This window comes from Haliotis rubra, unplaced genomic scaffold (assembly GCF_003918875.1).
Source record: "Haliotis rubra isolate DU_JTF1 unplaced genomic scaffold, ASM391887v1 Scf755, whole genome shotgun sequence".
Classification (NCBI taxonomy): Eukaryota; Metazoa; Mollusca; class Gastropoda; order Lepetellida; family Haliotidae; genus Haliotis; species Haliotis rubra.
Window position 1 is genome coordinate 409945 of NW_025767474.1, and position 24587 is coordinate 434531.

Genomic DNA, 24587 nt, shown 5'->3' on the forward strand with positions numbered 1-24587 from the left:
GGCGGCGCGCCCTGTCGCAAAAACATCCGCCAGTCTGAGGATAAATGCTATTTAGGTTTGTTTTCACAGAGTTACAAAATCAAAACTACTTTCTACTGGCAGTAAAATATGTATTTGATTGATGGCCAATAAGGTTTTGCATGACATTGCTTATAACATAACAATTTCTCTCGTGGAAGCGAGGCGGGTGTCAATATAATACTACTTACAATATTATCACTTCGACCACAACCTTGCTTCCGAAGTAAGAAATCGTTATGTTACAAGTTGTGTCATGGAAAATCGTTTTGGTCATCAATCATATACATATACTAGCCACATAAAGAAACTGTGCATTGTAAAAATATTATCCCAGTTGATAAGTACGACAACAATGTCAAAGGTACAGATAAACTTTAATGGAGGGATCATGAGACCATAACAAGTCGGGAGAATTTCAATTGAAAAGTCAATCACAATGACTTCATGAGTCCACAAGCGGGACAGGGGTCAAACGACTATGTCACAAGCTCAATAACAGGTATGTCCACCATCGGCATTGAGAACAGCAGTGCAGCGATGACGCATAGAGCCTGTTAAACGTGCAAGGAAGGCTTGTGGGATGACACGCCAGATTCTCTCAAGTTCTGTAGCAAGGTCAAGGACGTTATCTGGCGGATGAGGAAGACGGCGTAGACGTCGATCCATCTCGTCCCAAACATGCTCTATCAGGGAGAGATCTGGTGAATTTGCAGGTCAAGGCAGTAAGTCAACGTTGTGGTGTTGCGAGAAATCCATAGCAACCCTTGCCGTATGAGGGCGGGCATTGTCATGTTGGAATGTTAAGCCAGGGCCATGACGTTGCAGAAATGGAATTGCCACAGGTCGAAGAATCTGATCCCTGTAGCCAACACCAGTTAAGTTGCCCTGAACAATCACCAAAGGAGTTCTTTGACGTGGTTTTTTTTCCACCCAAAATCATCACGGAACAACCACCAAAGCGATTTCTCTCCAAGACACAGGCCTGTGCATAATGTTCTCCCACGCGTCTATAGGCACGTTGACGTCCATCACTATGGGAAATGTTAAACCTGGACTTATCTGTAAAAACAGCATTTCTCCCCCAAAACAAGGGTCTGCGGACATGATTTCGGCACCACATTCGGCGAGCTTGTCGATGACGTTGTATCAGGATAGGCCGTATGGCCGGACGTCGTGGTCTGATCCGGTGATGACGCAAATGTTGTCGAACTGTGTTTGGGTGGATATGGCGAGGTCCTGGGATGGTTCGGGCAGTCATCACTTCAGTCTGAAACCTGTGGCGAAGATGGGTCACCCTTATCCATCTGTCCTGTCTTGGCGTTGTTACACGTGGACGTCCAGAACGTGGCCGATCGATGACGTCATTTGTGTTCTGGTAGCTTTTCAGCAGTGCAGAAATGGTGTTCCGTGGCAGTGGAAATGTGCAGCCACTTGTCGTTGAGACATTCCCCCACGGACCATCCTAATGGCCTCATGATGTTGTGCAGACATGAGCCTTGGCATGCTATGCGTTTCAATAGCCGTTTATTTTTTGAACGATCGCAAGGGCAGGGGTTGAGCTTTCCAAAGTGACAGTATTGTGTGGCATTCATTTGCTCTGTTTCTCTTTCCCGGAATGCACGTGCAACAACGTATTGCACGTCTCAAGGACAAACCCACTGACGTCACGGAGCGTGGCACGTGCATGCATGTTGGATACATGTCACTAATCTCTGAGTTTAAATCCTGATGTGTCTACACAGGTTTGATAAATTTAGGTTTCAAATTTTTGTATGCACAGTTTCTTTATGTGCCTAGTATAGTTTACTACAACTAGTAAGTAGTTTGGATTCTTTAACTTCCGTGAAGCGATCTGAACACAAGTAAGAAATTGTTCCAAGCTTTCACAATGCTCGCTTCACACTCACAAACATAACCCATTTAGACCGATCTGCAGGGTTCTGTGGAAATCTGTGCATGGTGATGCCATCGCCCGACCCTTAGGAGCAATTGACGACAACGCAACTAGTGTTCCCCCTAGGATTCAGAAAGGGCAGGGTAACTTAAAAAAAAGGGGCACTAAATAATCTAAAAGGGCATATTGGTGAGGATTATTGAAAAAATAACAATAACATTAACAAAATGTATATGAAGTCAAATGCTCGTATAATTTTATTTCTAAAGTTCAATTATTACTCTTCTCATTTTGTATTTGAGATCAAAATTTGGGAAAAAAAAGCATTTCAAGGCTTTAATTTGTTATCACATTTGTTTACATTTTTTTACGGTTTTGTTGCCACTTTGTTTCAAATGCAGTCTTGTGACCACCGTCTTTCTTCTTTGTTGGATTAACTGACTCTGTCTCGTGTGCCCTTGAGTTTTCATAGGAAACTACCTCCGATTCATCTAAGTCTGGTCTGAAAAAAATATATACAAAGTTAATATACCATATTCGAAATATTCTTAGGTATTAAATTTGCAATCATAATTATTAAAACAAAAATATCACACAATAATACACCTGAACATAAGTATCTACTGTGGGGAGCTTCGACAAGGGTGTGGCTTCCAATTGTTTGATAGTTTTACTCCTTCAAGCCTTACTTTTTTTTTAAATCGACACTAAACACTAAAAACAAGGCTACCATGTTAACCTGTTATGCAAGCTGTATTAACTATTTCATTTCCCAGGACAAACAACAAAATAATTCAAGATCAATTTCAAATTGCTGATGGATTCAAAATGGCGGACATTTTCAAGTTTCAGATTTTCACCTAAACAGCACAGTCACATGAATATAGGTCCCCCAAACGTACAAAAATACATCCCATTTAGTTCACACATCGTTGTCTTTAATAAATGAAGGTTTTATTTGAAAGGCATGTGAAATGGAAAGGGAAATCAACGGCCTAAAAATCACGAACTTAGAGGCACATACCTGTTAGGAGCGAAGAAATCTATTAGTCAGCGACACTTCCTTGCTTCAACCTTCACCGCTGCTTCTCTTTTCCTTTTGATTCTTTCCTTGGTAGGCATTGTGATTTGTAAAGCGAATTAAACACCTATGACTTCTCCATGGTTTAAATGCCAATTTCCTAATCATTATCAAAACAATTTTGCATCACCCCTAGAAAGGGAGAAAACTCTGTCCTTAATAATATCCGGAAAATACACACGGGTTGTTGTAAAAATCAAGCACAGCTGAAAAAAACTCGTATCGAGGCGAAAAGGGCAGGGCGTAAAACAAAAAGGGCAGCAAAAATCAAAGGGCAAGGCGCAGAAATCAAAGGGCAGGGCGCAGAAATCAAAGGGCAGGGCGCAGAAATCAAAGGGCAAGGCACAGCGCCCTCCTAAATGTGCCTGGGGGAACATTATCAACGATTCGGCATGTCTTCGTTGATGTCGAGAAATCATCAAAATGATGAGCTTGCTACACACTTTATGTACAACTAACTGAAAATCCTTCCTCATGTGACCTCACTGCAGTGCACTGGCGACAGAGTTACGTAACCTCTCTGTGGTTTCGTTGGCGGGCGGGTGTGAAGCAGGCAACTTTTTGGCAACTTTTAATCGCTCAGTATTAATTAACCACAAGTTTTTTAAGAGTGAATTTGGTGTTCCGCACACATCGTGGTCATACATGCTACTGAAGTTTAAAACATCATATTTAATTTCTTGTGACTTGACACTTTGTTTACATCTTTTATTGACAAATTCTGTAACCACATGGAAACAATTTTTGGCATTGTGATTATTCTCAGTTCATCCTATCGACCTTAACAAATAAATGATAACCTCTATACCACACTCTTGTGTCCTTTCTTATATATATAATTTAACATAGGATTGTGAATTTTCTTGTTTGACTGGTATATTACAATATTAAAGGTATATGCCATAAAAAGTTTTTAGCAGACTTCAGTATTGAGGTCAGAGGAGGGTACAAGCAAAGGCTCAGGAGTTTGGAGGGCTGTGAGGGTACCACAGATAATCTGAATGGACTCAGTGCAAAGATCTCCCTTGTTTAAGTTTCATGTCTACATAATAGGAAAATTATGACAAGAAAAAGCCTATTTTCTGATTACAGTGGCTTTGTGTCCAATAACATATGATAAAATTGGGAAATACCTGTTTTCAGGGGTTTGCATGAATCACATGAGAAGATTGTTTGTTGTTTGGGCACTTTCAAAAGCTCTAAACATCAAAATATTACAGTAACCCTGCCGGGAATTTTTGTAGTTGTAACAGGCGATAATACAATAATGTCACGGCAGCCTTTTGTTTCTCTATAATCTTTCCATCAGAAGGCTGCTTCACCACTATCTTATATACGGAATCGTATGTGCTACCCGTACATTGTCATCCTTCAGCTACCACACGTGTATGGCTGACACAACAATATCTTTCTAAAGTTGTACTATTCCATATTCACAGGTGAGCACCCTCTCTATATTCTTTCTCTATTTCATAGTGATAAATATTTAGCTAATTATTATCAATTATGTACCTTAAGTTAGTAACCATATCGTTACCGATCACTCATAAAGTGAACATACCTGTCACGAATCACTTACTAACATGTAAGACAGTGTGTGGAAGCATAATTCATTTTATAAACCTTTTATTATTAACACCAGCTGTATATATTTTTAATAATGTCAATGATATGATGCATCATCTATATGTGATGTTATCACATAAACATGTAATTTTCTGAATAAAATTGATATTTTATACTTATCCTGACTCGTGAGGTAAGCCCTCCCAACCTTCCCACTTGTGCTTATTGCTTGTCTCCTTCCTCTTGCGAACGTTAGCGGAACACTTGTATCTTCCATTGAAGCTCCCTTCAATAAAAACAGACGTAAAATCACTACTCACCATGAGTTATCTGTCTGGCCGTTTTGGCGGGAACAGTGGCACCATAGCTCCCACATGCTTCACTCTCTCCGAATTATGAGCCCAACACTTTAATTTGCAGGGAAATCCAAAGTGTCCAGTGGGAAGGTTGGGAGGGCTTACCTCATGAGTCAGGATAAGTATAAAATATCAATTTTATTCAGAAAATTACATATTTTTCCTTATCCTGACTCATGCTTATTGCTTGTAGAATCTGTTGGATTTGGTGGTGGGTCAAGCTACTTCTGGATTTCATGTAGTGATTTATGTCTTATATATCCCCCTACGGGAACTTCTTGTTGGCACTTCTATTTTACTGCTAGTCTCTGCTGCTGCTGTAACCCTGTACTTCCAGATGTCTGACGGGGGGACCACAATTGTTAACTTTTGGTCCTGGCTTCAGTTATCATTTTATGTGGATTTTGCGACTCCATCTCTTGATGCAAGCACCAAGTGGAGAAGTGACCCTTTCCTGTACGAGTATCCTTACAAGTACTGGGTCATATCACTTATGCTAGTCTGTCCTTTGACGTGCATATAGACTCTAAAGCTGAACTCTTCTGAGTGTACGCTTTTGCAAGTCATGTGATAAAAGGGCGAGACTTCGTCTCAGTGCCTTTGAGGGACTGTCAACTGTTGTGCAACAACCACTGGGCCGAAATGGTGAATGCCGGAAACGTCCTCGGTGGCGATGTCCCTCAGGTAATGGTTGGCAAACACCATGTCTGATTTCCAGAAGCAGCCCTCAATTATCGTCCTGATTCCCATGTAGAGCAAGTGTTGAAGCCAGAGCTCTAACTTCATGTGGGTTGGAGGCTCTTGGAGGATCCAGTCCTGCTGCTTTGTAGGCCCGTAGATTGATATCGTAGTGCGGGAGACCTCCATCTGTGTCGCTGTCGATATCGGGACGAAAAGACGCTTAAATTTCCGTCTCCTGGTCCTGGATCTTTGTAGGTAGACTTTCAATGCACTTACTGGGCACAAGGATAGGTCCTGCGTATCCTGTGGTCCAAAGACTGAAAATTGTGCCGGGACGTGGAATTGTCTGTCCGGTTGACCTGGCATTTGATTCTTTGCGATGAAGTCCCATCTCAGTCCCAGATGCACAGTGTTTTGATTTTCATCAAATCGTGTTCTCTTGAAGTCCAGAGCATGTATTTCCGACATCCTTGCTGCTGTTGCTAAGTCGATCAGGAACAGCGTTTTCTACTTTTTCAAAGGATGTTCTCTCTAATGGTTCGTAGACGTCACTGGTGAGATGTCGTAGAACTACGTTGAGGTCCCACGCCGGAGCTTTGAATCTGTGTTGTTGGTCCTCCAATTGAAAAGAGTGTAGTAAGGCCAGTAACTCTGGTACTTTCGTCAGTTTTGCACTCGTCCTCATGGTGATGACTGAGCTCAATGCCGCTAGGTATGTTGAGAGTGTTGACCCTTTTAACCGCCTTATTTGTCGTAAGTGACAAAAGTAGTCCGCCACTTGAGGGTGTGTCGCCTTTATGGCTGTAAAGCCGGTCCTCGCAGCATATGTCTCGAAACTTCTCCACTTGTCGTCGTACAAGGTGCGTGTAGACTTGTGTAGTGTTAGTGTGACTGCTTTCGCTGCCCTGGCGGAATATCCTCTCTTGTTCAAGGTAAGGAGCGACAAAAATCAGTTGTAGGTCCTTCGTCTGGCTGATTTTCTGCAACACCCTCGGTATTAGAGCTGGTGTTGGAAACGCGTAAGCGTTTAGTCCTTCCCAGGAGATGCTTAGAGCGTCCGTTGCCCATGCTTGTGGATCTGGTATTGGTAAGATGAATGTTATCAGTTGATTGTTGAATCTTGTGGCGAAGAGGTCTGTTAGTGGTGCTCCCATCTCCCATGCTCCCATGATCTGCTTGAAGATCTGTGGATGTAGCATCCATTCTTTTGGGGATGGCTGCGTTGGACGGGATAGTGTGGCTGCTATCACATTCTTGGCTCCTGGAATGTGGCATGCTCTTATGAGGATGTTCAGGTTGTCTGTTATGCTGAACAGTTGTAAGCAGAGGTCCAGGAGGTTCGCCGACCTTGTTGATCCTTGCCTGTTTATGTAAAACGCCACTGTGGAGTTGTTCGTATGCACCATCAGATGAGCATTCTCCAGAATGTTTGTCAAGTGGAGTATGGCGTTTAGTACTGCTTTCATTTCCAGCATGTTGATGTGCAGATCTTTCTCCTCTTTGGTCCATGTCCCAGCTGACACTTCGTCGTCGAGACGTTCTCCCCAACCTTGGAGCGATGCGTCCACGTAGAGATGCGTCTTGCACTCCGGCTCTGCTAAATAGGTGCCTCCGCAAACATTCGATCTCTGGGTCCACCATAGTAGATATGGGCGTAGTGCGTCCGGGAGTCCGAAGGGTTCCGGGTCGTCCAGATGAGCATTGACGAAGACCTGTAGTGGGCGTAGTTGTCGTCTCCCTCTGGCTGTCATGTCTCGCGCTGACATGAGGAGACCCAACAGACCCAACGGAGAGAGTAGAGCTTGCGAGATCGTCTGTTGTATCTTGAGCCATCGGTCCTCTGGTACCACTATGCGGTTCTGTGTTGTGATGAACCGGATTCCTAGGAACTGCAGGTCCTGTGTAGGTTCTAGGTCCGACTTGAGGAGATTCACTAGCCACCCCAGTTGTGTAAACAGTCTGATGGTGAAGTCCAGTTGTAGTCTGAGATGCTTGGGATCTTGATGTACTTGAATCCCGTCGTCTAGGTAGAATGTACTGCGTAAACCTCGATGATGTAGGAAAGTGACTATGGGCTTCGTCACCCTTGTAAACAACCAGGGGGCCGATGATATTCCAAATGGCAGGACATTCCATTGGTAGTGTCGTCCGTCCAGTATAAACCTCAGGTCCTTCCTTGAGTCCGGATGTACAGGAATATGCAGGTAGGCGTCCTGTAGATCTACGCTGGCCATGTAGTCCATCAGACGGACGAGGTGTAGGAGTTGTGGTAGATGTATCATGCTGAACTTTGGTGGTCTGCGTAGATAATCTCTGTTGAAGGCCCTCATGTTGTAGATGAGTCGGAACTTTTCTTTGGAGTTTTTCTTTGGCACTAGGAAAACTGGGGAGTACAATCCTGGTGAGAGCTGGACCTGGTCCACCACTTCTATGGCTTCCTTCTCTAGTAGAGATGTGACCGCTTCTCGTAGCCTCTCTGTCCGATGGGTCGTGAAATTGAACTTCTGAGGTTCGTCTGTCAACAGCTGAGTTGCTCGTAGTTGTATGCAATATCTGTCTCTTAGGATGCTGGATACAAAAGGATCTTGAAGAATTCCCCAGTTCTCCCAGTAGTTTTGTAGACGTCCACCCACTTGATGAAGGAGGGGTTCGGAACGACTGGAGTCTTACACACCCAGCCGTTCCTGTACAACCTTCACAAGTGGGTGGACGTCTACAAAACTACTGGGAGAACTGGGGAATTCTCTGATCCTTGGCGCCTCTGGGTGCCCTGCCTCGTCCGATTCGTCCTCTATAGTTGCCGGCTGGGCGACGAAAAGAGTCCTTCCCTCCTCTGAAGGTGCTCATTTTCTTGTCTCTTGCCTTCTGGATGCCTGCGAACTTTGACTTGCCCGAGTAGCGCTGGGACGTCTGCCTGATGACACTGGCTAGTGTATCGATGGACTTTATCCTGAGGACTTCTCTGGAGTCTTTGGCAACTTCTTTGGCGACGTCGTCAATCTCCCCTGCGAAGACGGATGATGTCGACAATGGGGCTCTGTACAGCAACTTCGTGAAGCGTTCGCTCCAGTTGCAGGATGCCAGTAGTCCTTGTCGTCCCACCAACGTCAACGCTGCTGAGATGGATGATAGATGGTCCGTCATAAACCGCTGGTCCTTCTTCTGCATGAGTAGAGCAGAGTAGATCATCCGGTCCTCCTCTGCGAAAGAGTCCCTGAATTTGGCGATGAGCGTCTCATTCACTGCCCTGGATCTGTTCAGGCTGAAGAACATCCTTCTGGACATCGTCTCTATCTGCGCCAGCTTTTTGTCATCAATCTTATAAGACTTGGTCCGGGCGTCGTTGATGACCTTGTAGTTATCATCGATCTCTTGTGCCTTCATGAAGGGGTCCATATTGTGTAGAAAGAACTTCTTAGCGTTGAATAACTGTGGAATATTCGGCGCCTGGGATTTCGTTGCCTTCCTGAAGGCTCCGTCCAAGTTCTCTGGAACTTCCGAGATGGGATCAATTGGCGGTAGAGGGATCGTGTCGACATCATCGTCCTTTATCAGGTACGTGAGTGCTGTATTCTCTTCCTTAGAGGGTGTCGCTAACTCCAGTCCGTTGGCCATCCAATATCTTATCTCTGCGTCCGAGAATATAATACCGCCATCGTCCTCTATTTCAGGGGCACTGATCTGTGATCGCTGATCATCCTCCGCTGGGGATCTGTGTGGAGATCTGTGTGGAGACCTGCATGGAGACCTGCGTGGAGACCTGCATGGAGACCTGCGCGGCGATCGGCGTGGAGATGAGCCTGTGGAGCTGCGTCTGTAGGGCGACCTGCGTGAAGACCTGCATGGAGGCGAGCGTCTCTTGGTTCGTGAATGCCTCGGCGAATCCCTTGACGATTTGTGAGATGTTGATGTCTCCGCACACCTTCGCAAGCCTCCACGTAGGCTGTTCATCTGAGTCGTCAATGGAATGCCTCTCCGATGTGTCGTCGGCGGTGGGTCCTTTGTGCAGGTCCGGGTCCTCTCTGTGGGTGGTGTCCAGGGCTGGTTGTTGGTCTTTTTCTTGCACAAAGCGCCTCTCCATCATCTCCATTATCTGCTGCGAGAACTGCTGCATGAAGGCCCCGGGGATGAATGTCTGCGGTGATAGATGAGCTGCCCTGTCTGTGTTGGTAGCGATATGGTCCTGAGATTGCTTATCTGCCGTCAGTGTAGATACCTCGGACTGCGTAGATAACTGCGCTGATGTTACCGTTGCTGAGGCCTGCTTCTTCTTGGGGCGATGTATCTCCAGGATGATGAGCATAGAGTCCTCTTTCCTCCATCGGGACAATCTCGTCCGAGAAAGTCCTAGTCGTCTGCGCAGACGTCCTCGTGGAGTTGCTTGCCATCTTAGGGGTGTGTGGCCGTCTCTGCGTAGAGGATGGCTTCTTCTTCGTCTGCGATGAAGGGATGTCCAAAGTGGCAGCCCTCTTCTTCGAAGTGGTGAGCAACGTCCCACGCCCATCCTCCGAGGTCATCTATGGCGGATCACTGGAAGGAAGAGGGTCGTCTGACATCAGTTGACATGTGAGGGACTCAGCCGGCTTATCCATGACTTGAAAAAGTTGTTTGGATTTGTCTTTAGCACGCCTAAGTACACAAAAATATATTTAATAAATTCAATATTGGTTAAATGCTGACAAAGGTTGCAGCGAGAGCTGGAAGTACATGGTGTTGTGCAGCTAGGCCACAATAAATAGGTCTTCAGCAGAGAACCTAAACCTACAACGAAAACAGAATTTCATGAAATGTAGACAACTGAACAAACACGGACAAAACCGTGAATAAACAGTGAAAAATACGAATAAATTTCAAACCATATTGCTGAAGGATACTCCCTAAACCCTGATAAAGGTAATGTATAGGGTAATAACTAATAAATAAAAGGATATAGTGCCGTATAGAAGACACAGGCGCTCTCCCAACCGTCCACTAGGGCGAAGAAGGAGAGAGTGAAGCATGTGGGAGATGGTTTGCCCGGCCTTGAGAGAGCGTCTGCCAGGACGTTCTTGCACCCTGGGATGCGTCGGGATCTGACGTGATGCCATTGTTGTCCAGGAGACTAGTCAGCTGGAAAGTCTGCTCCAACAACTGTTTGGACCTAGTCGTTCCCTGATTGTGAATCAACCACACCACCGTAGAATTGTCCGAAGCTATCAGGAGCCTGGTGTTCCGCAACAGAGGCATCCAGTGTCGAACCGCTAAAATGACTGCTTGCAGCTCCAAGTTGTTGATGTGCCATCCTAGCTCGGTGGCGGACCACAGTCCCGAGGTGGTCTGGTCGTTGAGGTGTGCACCCCAACCCTGAAGAGACGCATCTACGAACAGTTCATGATCGTGAACAAACTCTGTCAAGGAGACTCCTGCGCAGACGTTCACTCGACAGTCCACCAACGGAGGTAAGCATGGAGATGCAGCGGCAGAAGGAACCTCAACTGAAGGTCGTCCGTCTGGATGTAAGGCAACAGAAAGCGCTGTAACGGCCGAAGCATCAAACGACCTCTGAGCATCAAGTCCTGGGCTGAGGTGAGGAGACCTAAGAGGGACTGCCACTCCCTGAGCACGAGCGGCTGAGATAGACCTGGGCTGGCGAAACTGACAATCTTTCTCCAGCGATCCAGCGGAATCCTGACAAGGTCGCAATGAGTCAGGAATAGGCCTCCTACAAACATCAGTTCCTGGGACAGCTCTAGGTGGGATTTGTCCATGTTGATAATCCATCCCAGCTGCAAGAGACGAATGGCAAAGTGCATCTGTTTGTGAAGCAACTGAGGGTCGAGGTGGTTCATGAGACAGTCGTCTATATAAGGGTCAAAGTCGATGCCCCTGAGATGGAGGAACCAGGTGATCGGCGAGGTAATCCGAGTAAAAAGCCATGGGGCCGTGGAAATTCCAAACGGAAGCATTTTCCACTGGTAGTGGGACCCTTTGAAAAAGAACCTCAGGTACTTCCTGTGATGGTGGTAAATGGGCACATGCAGGTAGGCATCCTGAAGGTCGAGGCTGGCCAACCAGACCCTGGGCGCAAGTTTGGCTAGTAGCTGTTCCAGGGACACCATGCGGAAGTGAGGCGGTTCCGAAAGATATGGTGGTTGAAAACTGCCATGTTGTGAATCATGCGTAGTTTCACTGAGTCCTTCTTGGGAACCAGCAAGATGGGTGAGTAGAACCCCGGGGACTGTTGGGGGTCTAGCACTGTCTCTATAGCTTGTTTGCGTAACAGAGTGTGAATGCTGTCTGCTAGCAGTAATTGTTGGTCTGGAGCATACACACGTGACTGGGGCGTTGTAGTCAGAGGCGGCGACACGGCGATTGGCAGCTTGTAACCGGTCTTGAGAATGTTGGTGACAAACGGGTCTTCCAGGATTGTCCAGTTGGGCCAGAAGATCCCCAGTCTCCCGCCTACTGGAGTAGGACGAACCGGCATGGCTGGGGGCGGGAGGTCCCAGTCGTATTGGGTCGAAACTTCAGCGACCGGAGTAAGGGCGTTTCCCCCTACCCCTGCCGGGTGTCCAAGGGGGGTCCCGGGGACGGTCCTGCTGACGGCGCTGAAAAACAGGTTCGGATCTGCCACGGCCACGTCCTCTGCCAGAGGCGTCGCGGACCTCTACCCCTTGTAGACGATCTGCCATGAAAGGCCAAACTCAAGGCTTCGAACATAGACAAAGAAACCTCAGTATTGGTAAGTTTCGCGTGTTCCTTATTGTAGCAGGTAATGTGACGAGTTATCTCCCTTAGACCAGAACAGTGTGCGGCAAAATGTTTGTCTGTCTGTGTGTCATTTTCGAAGCGTGAAAGCTACACAATTTCACGTTCGCCATTGATTCATCGTTGTACGTCGGACTTTGTAGGTTGGAAACGAAGAAACAATAAATTCAAGTACGCAGAGACGAGTTTTTATTTGTGAGTACGGAACAGTGAAATTGTATTCACAAGCTGAGATAGGATGGAAATGTGCGTTCGCTTTTGCCATGTGGTCGCCATGTGCTTTGCAATTCGAAGTTTCATGGTGGATTTGTGAAGTGAGACATTGTCAGATTGTTTTCATCGTAAGTTGATGAGAATTTCTTGCATATATTTATACAATTCATCGCCAATATGAGTGAAAATCAATCAAATGTGGCGGCTAGTGTGAAAAGTGACAGAAGTAGAATTTCATCGAAGGCCGCAGCGGCAGCCGACATAGCGGCATTGAAAGTTCAGATGAAATATGCAGATGCAGAAGCACGTAAGAAATTAGAACTGGACAAATTATCGATGCAGAAAGAATTAGACATGGCGGAGGCGAGGTTTTCTGTGTTAGCTGATGAATGTGAAAGGACATTTTTGTATGGGAGAGACATTATAGTTGATCAGAAACAACAAAGTGCAGAAGAGTACGTGAAGGATTATATAGTCAATAATCCCCTGATGCCTGATGCAGTCGAGACTCCCACCATGGAACCTCAAGTTGCTACAGCTACCACAAGAGAGAATAATTGGAAACCTACCCCTGCACCTCGTGTGTCCACTAGACTTTCTTATTTATCTCCTGGATTCAGACAAAATGACAATTCGTTGAACATTGCTGAAATCACAAAGTCATTTGCTGATCAAGTCTCCCTTGGAAGGCTTCCTATCCCTCAACCTGGGGTATTTATGGGTGATCCAATCATTTTCGTCAGCTGGAAACGTGCTTTTGAAACATTGATTGAAAGTAGAGGTGTGCCACCTGCAGAACGCATCTATTATCTACAGAAATATCTAGGTGGATCTGCGAGGGAGTGTGTTGAAGGATTTCTGTTACTGAACACTAGTGAGTCGTACGAAGAAGCAAAGGCTTTGTTAGAGAAACGATTTGGCAGCCCCTTTGTGATCGCTAATGCATTCAGAGACAAACTTGACACATGACCCAAGATTGAGGGTAAGGACGGTTTAGCTTTACGAAAACTCTCGGATTATCTTGGACAGTGCTTGATCGCCATGCAGTCGTTGGATACACTGAACATCTGGAATGATGAGAGAGAAAATCAAAAGATTATTACAAGGTTACCTGAGTGGCTAACTTATCGTTGGAGCAGAATTGTTGCAAATTGGAGGGATCAAAGACATGCCTTTCCCCCATTCAAGGAGTTTGTTTCCTTTATAAGGAAAGAATCAGACATTATGTGACCCTGTCACACTATCCCGATATGTATCTACTCGAAATCAATCTCGGAAAAACCGATAGTTCCTAGGAAACGGACAGTTTTTCAGACTTCACAAGTTAGCACAGTATGTCTGTACTGTAACAAGAACAATCACGATATTGACAGTTGTCGAGCATTTGTGGTTTTATCCATGCAGCAAAGGAAGGATTTCGCACAGGAAAGAAACTTGTGTTTTGCTTGTTTGAAATCAGGACACAGATCTATGAACTGTCCAAAGAGAAGTAGATGCTCCATTTGTGGAAGGTACCACCCGACACCCCTTCATGGAAATATCCGTGAGAGAGAATCAGCTTTGCCTCAACGCTCTCATCAAACCGAAGCAAAGGAAACAACAACACAAAACAGTCAGGTTGAAAGTGAGGCAACAAAATCCAGTGTTAGTCATGTGAGTGGTCATGTTGACAGCGGACAAGGTGATCAGTGTTCTATGATACTGCCTGTGTGGGTATCGCATCGTAGGCCTGAATATGAACGTTTAGTCTATGCCCTATTGGACACTCAGTCGGACACTACATTCATTCTGGACAAAACTTGTAAGTCATTGCAAGTTGAAGGACCTGAGGTCAAGTTGATGTTGTCCACAATGACGGCAGAAGATCAGCTTATCAACAGTCAGAAGATAAGTGGTCTACAAATTCGTGGTTTTAATCATCATGAGCAAATCAGTTTGCCCCCCGGCATACACCAGAGACATTATGCCAGCAAATAGACAGCACATACCAACTCCGAGTAAAGTAAGAATGTGGTCTCATCTGCAGCATCTGGAAAGTGAACTTATCCCTCTATGTGATGTTGATGTTGGTTTGTTGATAGGCTACAACTGCCCGCGTGCACTCACACCAAGGGAAGTAGTTCCTCCAGTCAATGACAACGATCCCTATGGACAAAAAACAGACTTGGGTTGGGGAATAGTTGGAACTGTTTATCATAAGGATGTTGACCACTGTGGAGTGGTTGGATTCAGTCATCGCGTGATGACATCTGTCGTTCCATGTGCGTTACAGTCTGAACCAGAGAAAACCAAGAGAGTGTGTGTATCTTACAAGACTTCAATCAAGGAAGTACCGGTATATCCAGCCGATGTATCCAAGATGATGGAAATGGATTTCAATGACAGAAAGTGTTCAGGTGATCCATTGTCATTAGATGACCAGGAATTTCTGTCAATGATGGAGAACGGCATACATCAAGGACCTGATGGACATTATGAAATGCCTTTGCCGTTCAAGGGATCAGATCCCATCTTACCAAACAATAGAACTGTTGCTTTAAATAGACTCCAGCAGCTGAAGCGACGTTTTGTGAGAGACCAACATTTCCAGAGTGATTACAAGAGTTTCATGGACAAACTTCTTAAGAATCACCATGCTGAACAAGTGCCAGTGTATGATGTGAGAAATGAGTCAAGAAGTTCTTGGTACATACCTCACCATGGGGTGTACCACCCCAAGAAAAGGGACAAAATACGTGTAGTGTTTGACTGTAGTGCCCAGCATCATAGCATATCACTCAATGATCATCTTCTGAAGGGACCAGAAATGACAAACACATTGATAGGTGTGCTCTGTAGATTCCGCAAAGAACCTATTGCGGTGCAATGTGACATTGAACAAATGTTTTACCAATTCAACGTGGTAGAAAAACACAGAGATTATCTTAGATTCTTGTGGTTTGACAACAATGACATTAACTCTGAGCCCATAGATTACAGAATGACTGTGCACCTGTTTGGGGCAGCATCATCCCCAGGATGTGCCAACTATGGACTAAAACAAGTGTCGAAGGATTACGAGGACCAGTATGGTTCAGATGCAGCTAAGTTTGTGCGTGAGAATTTCTACGTCGATGACGGCTTGACTTCCGTATCCACAGTGGAAGAAGCTGTTCAGCTCATACAGAAGAGCAAACAGATGTGCAGTGAGGGTGGAATAAGACTCCACAAATTCATATCGAATTCAAGAGATGTATTAGCAGCAATCCCGGAGGAAGACTGTGCGAAGGAGGTAAAGGGAATTGACCTCATGAAAGATCCTTTACCGCTCGAACGAGCCCTCGGTGTGAACTGGTGTATAGAATCCGACACTTTCCAGTTCCGCATCACACTCAAGGATCAGCCTCTCATCAGACGAAGTGTGCTATCAACCATTAACTCCATCTACGATCCACTGGGCTTCATCGCTCCTGTAGTGTTAACAGGCAAACAGGTTTTGCAAGCTGCTTGCAAGGATCAGCTGGATTGGGACAGTCCCTTACCAGACAATCTAAGATCTCAGTGGGAGAAATGGAGGTCTGAACTTTTCTATCTAGAGGAATTAGCAATTCCAAGATGTTTCAAACCTGAACACTTTGGTGAAGTCAAGTCGCAGGAACTTCATCATTTTGCTGATGCGAGCATGTTAGGCTACGGTCAGTGTACTTACCTCAGGAGTACAGACATTAATGGCAATGTGTGCTGTGCCTTCGTTATTGGGAAGGCAAGAGTGTGTCCCCTGAAACCAGTCACGATACCGCGACTTGAACTAACAGCCGCTGTTATTTCCGTACGCATCAGTCAGTTTCTTCAAAGGGAACTGCACTGTGAGAAGTTAAGAGAGGTGTTTTGGTCTGATAGCCAGGCAGTGTTGGGCTACATATCAAATGACTCAGTTCGCTATCATGTGTTTGTGGGCAATCGTGTTCAACAAATCAGAGAACATACAACACCAGATCAGTGGAGACATGTCAAAGGTGTGGACAATCCTGCAGACGAAGCTTCGCGAGGTGTTAGTGCTCAGAACTTGGCCACATCAACTTGGCTCAGTGGTCCAAGATTCCTGTGTGATCCCAATTTCGACATTGATAATCAGGAATGTGAACGTTTTGAGGTATCTCTGGATGATTCAGAGATAAAGCGGGTGAAAACCCTCGCTTCTAGTGTTCGAACAACGTTCGAAGTAAGTCGTCTGAGTCATTTTCAAAGTGGAAGAATGCCAAGAAAGCTGTTGCTCATTGTTTGAGATTAAAGCAAAAGCTGATGCATAGAATTCGTAAGGAATTTCCCAATGAACCTGTTGATAAAGGTGAGACTCCATTGATAGGATCACTGTCTGTTGATCAGTTGGAGAACGCTGAACTTGAGATTCTTAAACATGTGCAATCTGAGTGCTTCTCAGGTGAACTGAAGGTTTTGAAGTCGAACATCCGAGATTGTATCGACGGAAAGTGCTTTGACAACAGTCGACAAAGTGAAGTTAATCGTAAATGGACCCTGAAACAAGTTAAGGGAACAAGTCCATTGTTCAAGCTTGACCCGTTTGTAGACTCCAATGGTCTTCTTCGTGTTGGAGGAAGAGTGCAGTTGAGTGAACTCTCGGACAATTTGAAACATCCAATCATTCTACCCAAGCGTCATCATATCACAACCCTCATTATCGGACATTATCATGAGGAGGCAGCACATCAGGGACGTGGACTCACAGCAAATGCCATACGTGCTCATGGCTTTTGGATAATCGGTTGTTCATCATCAGTGAGGTATCATATCGCCAAGTGTGTGATATGTAGGAAACAGCGTGGTTCAGTTCAGGAACAGAAAATGTCGAACTTGCCGACTGAAAGAATGTCAGAGGCTCCTCCATTCACCTATTGCGGCATGGACATGTTTGGGCCATTTTACGTGAAAGAAGGAAGAAAGGAACTAAAGCGTTATGGCGCTTTGTTTACCTGTTTAGTGTGTAGGGCTGTACACATTGAGGTTACCCACACATTGTCTACGGATTCATTCATAAATGCGTTGAGGAGGTTCATCTCTGTGAGAGGACCTGTTCGCCAGTTGAGATGTGATCAGGGTACTAACTTTGTGGGAGCTCAAGGAGAATTATATGATCCTGATTCTGTGAAGAACTTCATGTTGAGCAAAAACTGTGACTTTGTGTCATTTGTCATGAATCCACCCAGTGCTAGTCACATGGGGGGAGCATGGGAACGACAGATTCGTTCAATCAGAAGTGTACTCTCTAACCTCATGTCACAAGTCGGAAAGCAACTGGATGACGAAGGTTTACGAACCTTAATGGCTGAAGTAATGGCGATAGTGAACAGTCGGCCATTTACAGTAGACACTTTGTTTGATCCAAACTCATCAGAACCGCTGACACCAAATCATCTTCTCACCACTAAATCAAACATTGTTTTACCGCCTCCCGGCAAGTTTCAGAAAGAGGACATGTATTCTCGCAAGCAATGGAGACGTGTTCAGCACTGTGTCAATGAATTTTGGCACAGGTGGAGAAGAGAGTTTGTGCAAAACCTGCAAGTACGTCAGAAGTGGTTACGACCATGTAGAACTTTGAAAGCTGGTGACGTTGTGTTAATCATGGATGATAATCTACCTCGTAATCAGTGGAAGATCGCACGTGTTTGCGAAACTTACACTGGTAAGGACAATCTAGTACTTAGAGTGAAGGTGGCTGTCGGGAACAGAAACCTGACAGTGAATGGTAAGAGACTTGGACCTGTATCTTACTTGGAGAGACCAATTCACAAATTGGTTTTACTGGTGGAGAAGGACGAGCAGAATGAACTATGAACTGTGCAACCAGTGCCAAATGACATTTGCACATTAACATTAACATGAACATTCATGGTATGAGCAGACATTGTGTGCCAAAATCACCTCAATACATTAGTGTGATGCTAACGTGTGAAATTCTAAAGGAATTTGAAGTAATTATATTCATAATAGTTTATGTACAAGTGGTACTGTTGTGTTTGCAGATATTGCTGTACAAGTATTTGAAATTAGAGAATCCTAATTTGGGGGGAGTGTAGCAGGTAATGTGACGAGTTATCTCCCTTAGACCAGAACAGTGTGCGGCAAAATGTTTGTCTGTCTGTGTGTCATTTTCGAAGCGTGAAAGCTACACAATTTCACGTTCGCCATTGATTCATCGTTGTACGTCGGACTTTGTAGGTTGGAAACGAAGAAACAATAAATTCAAGTACGCAGAGACGAGTTTTTATTTGTGAGTACGGAACACTTATAAACCTCCGGAATCCTGTCATCAAAGAGGAAACGAGACGCAATAGCGGCTTTTAACAGCTTCCTTTTAAACTCTTCCTGCCAAGAACTGGGCTCAAGGAAACCCATCCGCCGAACAACAGTCGTCATTGCCAAAGCCGCCTGGAGGTGCACCAGCAAATCATGTAACACCTTACCCTGCCATTGAAGCAGGGTGGTAAGATGTTCTAACCTTGACGCGAGGTCTTCCGTCAAATCCCAAGCTGCAGTCGAAGTTGCCGAGGCCAACGCTGAAACAGGCTTAAACATCTGCTTGAGCTCTGCATCAATAGCCGGCATCTTCGAGTCCTGCACTCGGTAAGATGACTGTGGGGAACCCGATAAGCGTTTGACGGATTCATCATTGAGCCGCGCCTCCATCAGCGAAATCCAAGCTATGTATCTTGTAGTCCCCTTTGCGTGACTTAGGAGCCCTAATAGTAGTATTGAGAGACAACGTAGCAAAGTCAGCGTCCAAAGAAGGCACAGCATCGGCCACCATCGGGTGAGGCGGGAGGAGTAACTCAGGAGAAGACCGAATAGCTTTCGGGTTGGCCGAAACCTGAAGAGGGAGAAGGACAATCCGGCAGCCTGTCGGCAATCCAGTCGAACACAGCAGAGAGAGGCAGGTAAGCGCCCCCATCATCATTCTGTTGCAACATTTCCTCGTTATAATCGGGAGAAAAATAGAGCTCCTAGTGTCAGGACACGGTAGGTGCAGTAAACTGTTGACCCGAAGCAGCAGGGTTCGTTGGGCGCTTCGAAGACAACTGAGAAGCAGCACTCAAAGTAACCGTCGGGGAACGTGGACGTCGCGGCGAGTGGCGAACAGGAGGTGACCTTGAACGGTATCGCCTCCCACGCATCGGTGACCGTGAACACCTCTCCCTATCCTTGGAACGTCCAGGAGAACGAGACCTTGATTCAGACCAACGACGTCGATGAGAAGTATCTGAACTAAGACGAGGACTCCTAGACCGATGATGCTGACGAGGAGACCTGGCACGAGATCGCCGAGAACGACGGGAGCGCTCGGCGTCCTGACGTCGGGAACGCTCTTCAATTAACTGACGCTCCAAATCCTCCTCTCTAGACACAGTAGCCTTCCTGGGGATACGGTAGTCTGCAAAAGGCGACGGAATTGGCGCTAGCGCTAGTGTCGGCGTCGGCATAGGCGCCGGCGTCAGCATGGGCGTCGGCATTGGCGCCGGTGTCAGAATGGGTGTCGGCATAGGCGTCGGCGTCGGCTGAAACAACAAGCCAGCAACAGGAAAATCAAGTGCCACAGGCGTCAGCGCAGGGACAATGCTCGGCAACGGCGCTTGAACGGTGCTAGCTTGGACTCCAGCAGGTGCCGGCAAGAGGAGCATCCGAAGCAGCTTCTGTACCTCCGGATGAGACAAGGCGTCCAGCCGGGATAGGTCAACAAAGTTGTCAGACGGGCGCTTGCTTCAGGCGTCAGCAAACGCGGCGCAGGGGTGGACGGCTGATCTATCATGGGAGAGGAGCGTCCGACCGGCATTCGAGGAAGAGAAGACCGGGAGTCCACAGAAGAAACAGGAGAAGACATCTTCCTCTTCCGTTGCGACAAACGTTTCTTCTTGGCGCTGATGTAAGACTTGAAATCTGCGACGGACAGCGGAGTACAAAAATGACAGCGCTCGTCAAGGGAACAGGCAACTGTAGCACAGTCTGGGCACCAGGGGTGGGGATCCTTGGCAGACTTCAAGCCATGTTTATGAGTTTTTGAGTTAGATTGCAATTCATTGGTCCGCTTTTGAGCCAAACGGACTTTACCTTCATGTTCTTCAGTGACTTAACAGGAACATATATTTAATATCATGGTGATTGCTTATTATAAAAGATTCCAATATAACTATCATTATTTTTTCATAATTGTTTTGATTAACTAATTGCAGGCGTGGGTTCAATTGATGTAATGTCTGACAGGTGACGTAAGCATGTGTTTCATATGCATGATCTTATACTTAAACTGGACTGAATATGATCTGAGCATCATTTCAATACTCTTCACTGTTGTCTTGATACAAAAAATCTGATTCAAATCAACCGAGAAAACATTTTATCTTCAATTATTTTCTCAAGGTTTGTATGATATCTTAACCATATACTCACACTGCACATTGAAATGTGTTGAAAGACCCAAAAATATTACCTAGGCCTCATGCCCAGAAAATACACTTCCCAACCATGGTGTTTGGTCACATGGACTCAGAAAGGGGTGAGAAGGTTTTGCTGTTCTTGGGGAACATAACACAGAGAATTTCCACAATTTCGTGTGTTTTAAGGAATCATGGTAGCATGACTGACATACTCACACTGCACATTGATGTTGACCTGAGCTGTGTCTGACAGTCCTGCAGTGTTGGAGGCAGTACAGATGTACACTCCTCCCTGAGTCCTGGTGACAGGTCTGTCAAGTACAGCCCCATCCTTGCTGTAACCACCTGGACCTGTCCACCTGTAGCTTGTTGTTGAAGGCTTGCCTGGTGTGATGTTACTGCTACAGTCGATGTTGGGACTGGTGTTCTCTGTCACATCCTTGTTGCTGGGGACGGAGGTGATCACTGGGCGTCTGGTAGAAGCAGATGACAAAATTTACAAACATGATTATCACAAGAGGTTGTAGGGTAGTCTGGTTATACTTGTTTATTTTTATCTCTTGTGTGAAGCCCATTTCTTTTGTATCCTCTCTTTGATGATGCTTGGATATAGATAAATATTGCCATAATAGGCCTAAAACCATACTCAGTCATTCACATAACATATCCCTGTGTTTTTTTCCAAAATGCTCTTAAAAATACTTTCACATTAGAAAGTAATTCTGATTTCACCAAAATCATCTGTATTTATCTTTGATGCCTAACGTTGTTTACTTTTGAGTAACTTTAATACAGAAAGCCCATTGTTTGTATGTACATAAGTTATTACATTAGCATTTGGGGCATCACTTTTCATTTGGGAAATTGATAAAATGAGAAAGGTAAAATCTGTCCATGTCAAGAAACAAAAGTTCATGTTCTTGCTAAGTGAAAGATTGAAAGAAAACAGAAAAATATCCATATAGGACGTAACTAATAATTCCAGTCAGAGTGGGGATTATAGTTACTTTCCAAAATTTATCCTAAGGAAACTGAAAAAATCGGGAAAAAATAACAAAGAGTCTGAAAGCATATAAGGGTGGTTCTGAATGTGAACATGAAATGGCATGTGCAATGGGCGATATTAGACTGTGGATTATCCATGGCCTGTACAGTCTCTCAATCTGATTATTCTGCCATCAGGACCTTCACACAAATACACACAAACTAGAATAGCAAGGTAAGAGAACCAAACACAAAATTACTTTCATAATGGCAGGTATCCATCCACTTTGGTGTGGAGATGTTACTATTTCCCTGTAACATTGGCACACATCTATCATCGAGAATTTTTTGTTGCATATCAACAGAGTAGAACCCATGAGCTACAGACTAACAGACAAGAAACAGAATTTCATAAATAAAATCTTACACGGCACATTGATGTTGACCTGAGCTGTGTCTGACAGTCCTGCAGTGTTGGAGGCAGTACAGATGTACACTCCTCCCTGAGTCCTGGTGACAGGTCTGTCAAGTACAACCCCATCCTTGCTGTAACCACCTGGACCTGTCCACCTGTAGCTTGTTGTTGAAGGCTTGCCTGGTGTGATGTTACTGCTACAGTCGATGTTGGGACTGGTGTTCTCTGTCACATCCTTGTTGCTGGGGACGGAGGTGATCACTGGGGCATCTGATATAAGAAAAAAATTGTCATGACATATCTTATGAAATTCAACCAACTGTTATGCATACAAGAATTAGTATTTCTTAACAAGAATGAGCCTTTCTTATTCATGTTTGTTTAAATTTATTAGAGAATCCACACTTGACTCAAAATTGGCTCTTCAGTACATATACTTGACAGTTTTAACTTTTGCTACAAAATGCCAGTTTGTTGACTGATCTAAAGCATTGTTTGCTGACACAAGCAGATTACACCCCAGCCTACTCAACTCCGCTTGCTGTATTCTGCAAGAGAAGTTTCTGCTCCACTGACCACAACACAGGTGTCGGCATGTTCCCTTGTTTGTAATTCAAACAAGAAGACAAAGTTATCAGTATCCCCCCGCAACAGCAAAATAATCTTCATGAATATGTCAAGTAGCTATCACTATGTCCATTGTTTTGGCATGTATATAGCAGTGAGCGAGTGAGTGAGTTAAGTTTTATGCTGCACTCAGCAACAGTCCAGCTATATGGCGGCGGTCTGCAAATAATCGAATCTGGACTTGACAATCCAGTGATAAACAGCATGAGCATCAATCTACGAATTTGGGATATGATGACATGTGTCAACCAAGTCAGCAAAGTAGAAGGAGAGTACTGAAAGGAATTCAAATTCTGTTCAAGAAAGGAGCACTACCACCAAATTCAGTCGAAGTCAAATTTGATGCCATGGAATGCCAAAAATATTTTATTCAGAAATCCAAAGCTACCAAAATGCTCAAACTCACCACCAGACCTATCTATGTGCCAAGTTTGGTGGAGGAATATTGAACAGTTTTTATGTTCTGCTCTGGAAAAAAAGAATATGAATGGACAGATGGAGTCCATTTTAAACCTCCCACCCCCTACCCCACTCACACACACACACACACACACAAAGCGTTGCAGGGATAATTACTGTGGATAAATGCTGTGATTGTGTACATTGTTCCTGTTGAAATTTGGTGGAATATAATGGCATTGTCAATTATTAGTTTCCATAGAATCTTCCCGTTGAACAGGTAACATAATACATCATCATAAATATCCATTTGACATTTTGAGAAGGCCCACCCATTCTTATCTTTTTTTTCACTAATGGTGCGGTCCCAGTGCCGACCTCACGCTACTCGACCTTCTCGACCTGAATGTCGAGTTGGGGGTCGAGTTGGTCGGGTTTCAGAACGAGTTAGGTCGAGTGAGGTCGAGTCAGATCGAATCAGGTCTACCTCATGTCAAAAATTTTCCCAGACTTCCTCCTCGACCTTCAGTCCGAGATGGGGTCGAGACCAGGTCGAGAATAGGTTGAGCTAGGTCAAAAAAAGGTTGAGGTTAGGTCAACATTAGGTCGAGTTGGCTGAGGTGGCCTGTCATGCCGATCTGTGCTCGTCTTAAAGTTGATCTGTACTCGGATGCTTCATAAAAGCCAAAAGGCAGCCAGTGGTAGCACATCATCTCCACATCAACCTACTGCCACCCCGAGGTCCACCCTGCGCACACCACCCTCTCCAACACGCTGCAAAGCAGCGGATCAGGCTGGTATCTTCCGCAACTTTGACTCCAGTGCTGCAGCAGGTATATCTCTGTACCTGCCAAGCGGTCTCTTGGACCCTACACACACCTCAGAGGATGTTCAGGACTCTCAGCAAGGACAGTGAAACTGAGAAGTAGAACTTGATACTCATATATTGTCATGAGCACTTTATGCTGATGTGAAATGTTACCTTCAGATTATTTAAATGAGTTTCCAATACAAGATTTATAAGCTTTTTTATCTGATTTTTTTTTGTAGTTTCCATCCATTGCTAAGTGTAAATGTAAATACATCTTGTACGATTGTAATAAAGTTTGTTTTGTTCATCATGTATACAGTTAGTTTTCATTGTGTGTTTTTTTTTTGCATTTACCAATTGTAA

General features: G+C 45.0%; 3 protein-coding genes across 3 annotated transcripts in view; 1 reads left to right on the top strand and 2 right to left on the bottom strand.

Annotated features, from left to right (window-relative positions):
* Window positions 1–8995, bottom strand: part of LOC124260220 (titin-like) — a 129468-nt gene extending 120473 nt beyond the window's left edge. The window contains exons 1-2 of the mRNA XM_046694479.1: window positions 8766–8995; window positions 8014–8167 (exon numbers count right to left, since the gene is read on the bottom strand). Of these exons, the coding sequence (XP_046550435.1) occupies window positions 8014–8167; window positions 8766–8995 (384 nt within the window). The remainder of the gene's footprint in view (window positions 1–8013; window positions 8168–8765) is intronic.
* Window positions 8996–10116: 1121 nt separating this feature from the next.
* On the bottom strand, window positions 10117–12065 carry LOC124260221. The gene is made up of 4 exons (XM_046694480.1): window positions 11769–12065; window positions 11034–11679; window positions 10677–10956; window positions 10117–10228 (listed from the first exon to the last, which is right to left on the bottom strand). Exons 1-4 carry the CDS (start codon window positions 12063–12065, stop codon window positions 10117–10119), a joined length of 1335 nt encoding a protein of 444 aa, XP_046550436.1.
* A 2502-nt stretch (window positions 12066–14567) lies between these two features.
* Window positions 14568–18394, top strand: LOC124260222. Its single transcript, XM_046694481.1, has 2 exons — window positions 14568–16760; window positions 16925–18394. Exons 1-2 carry the CDS (start codon window positions 14568–14570, stop codon window positions 18392–18394), a joined length of 3663 nt encoding a protein of 1220 aa, XP_046550437.1.
* Window positions 18395–24587: the final 6193 nt, after the last annotated feature.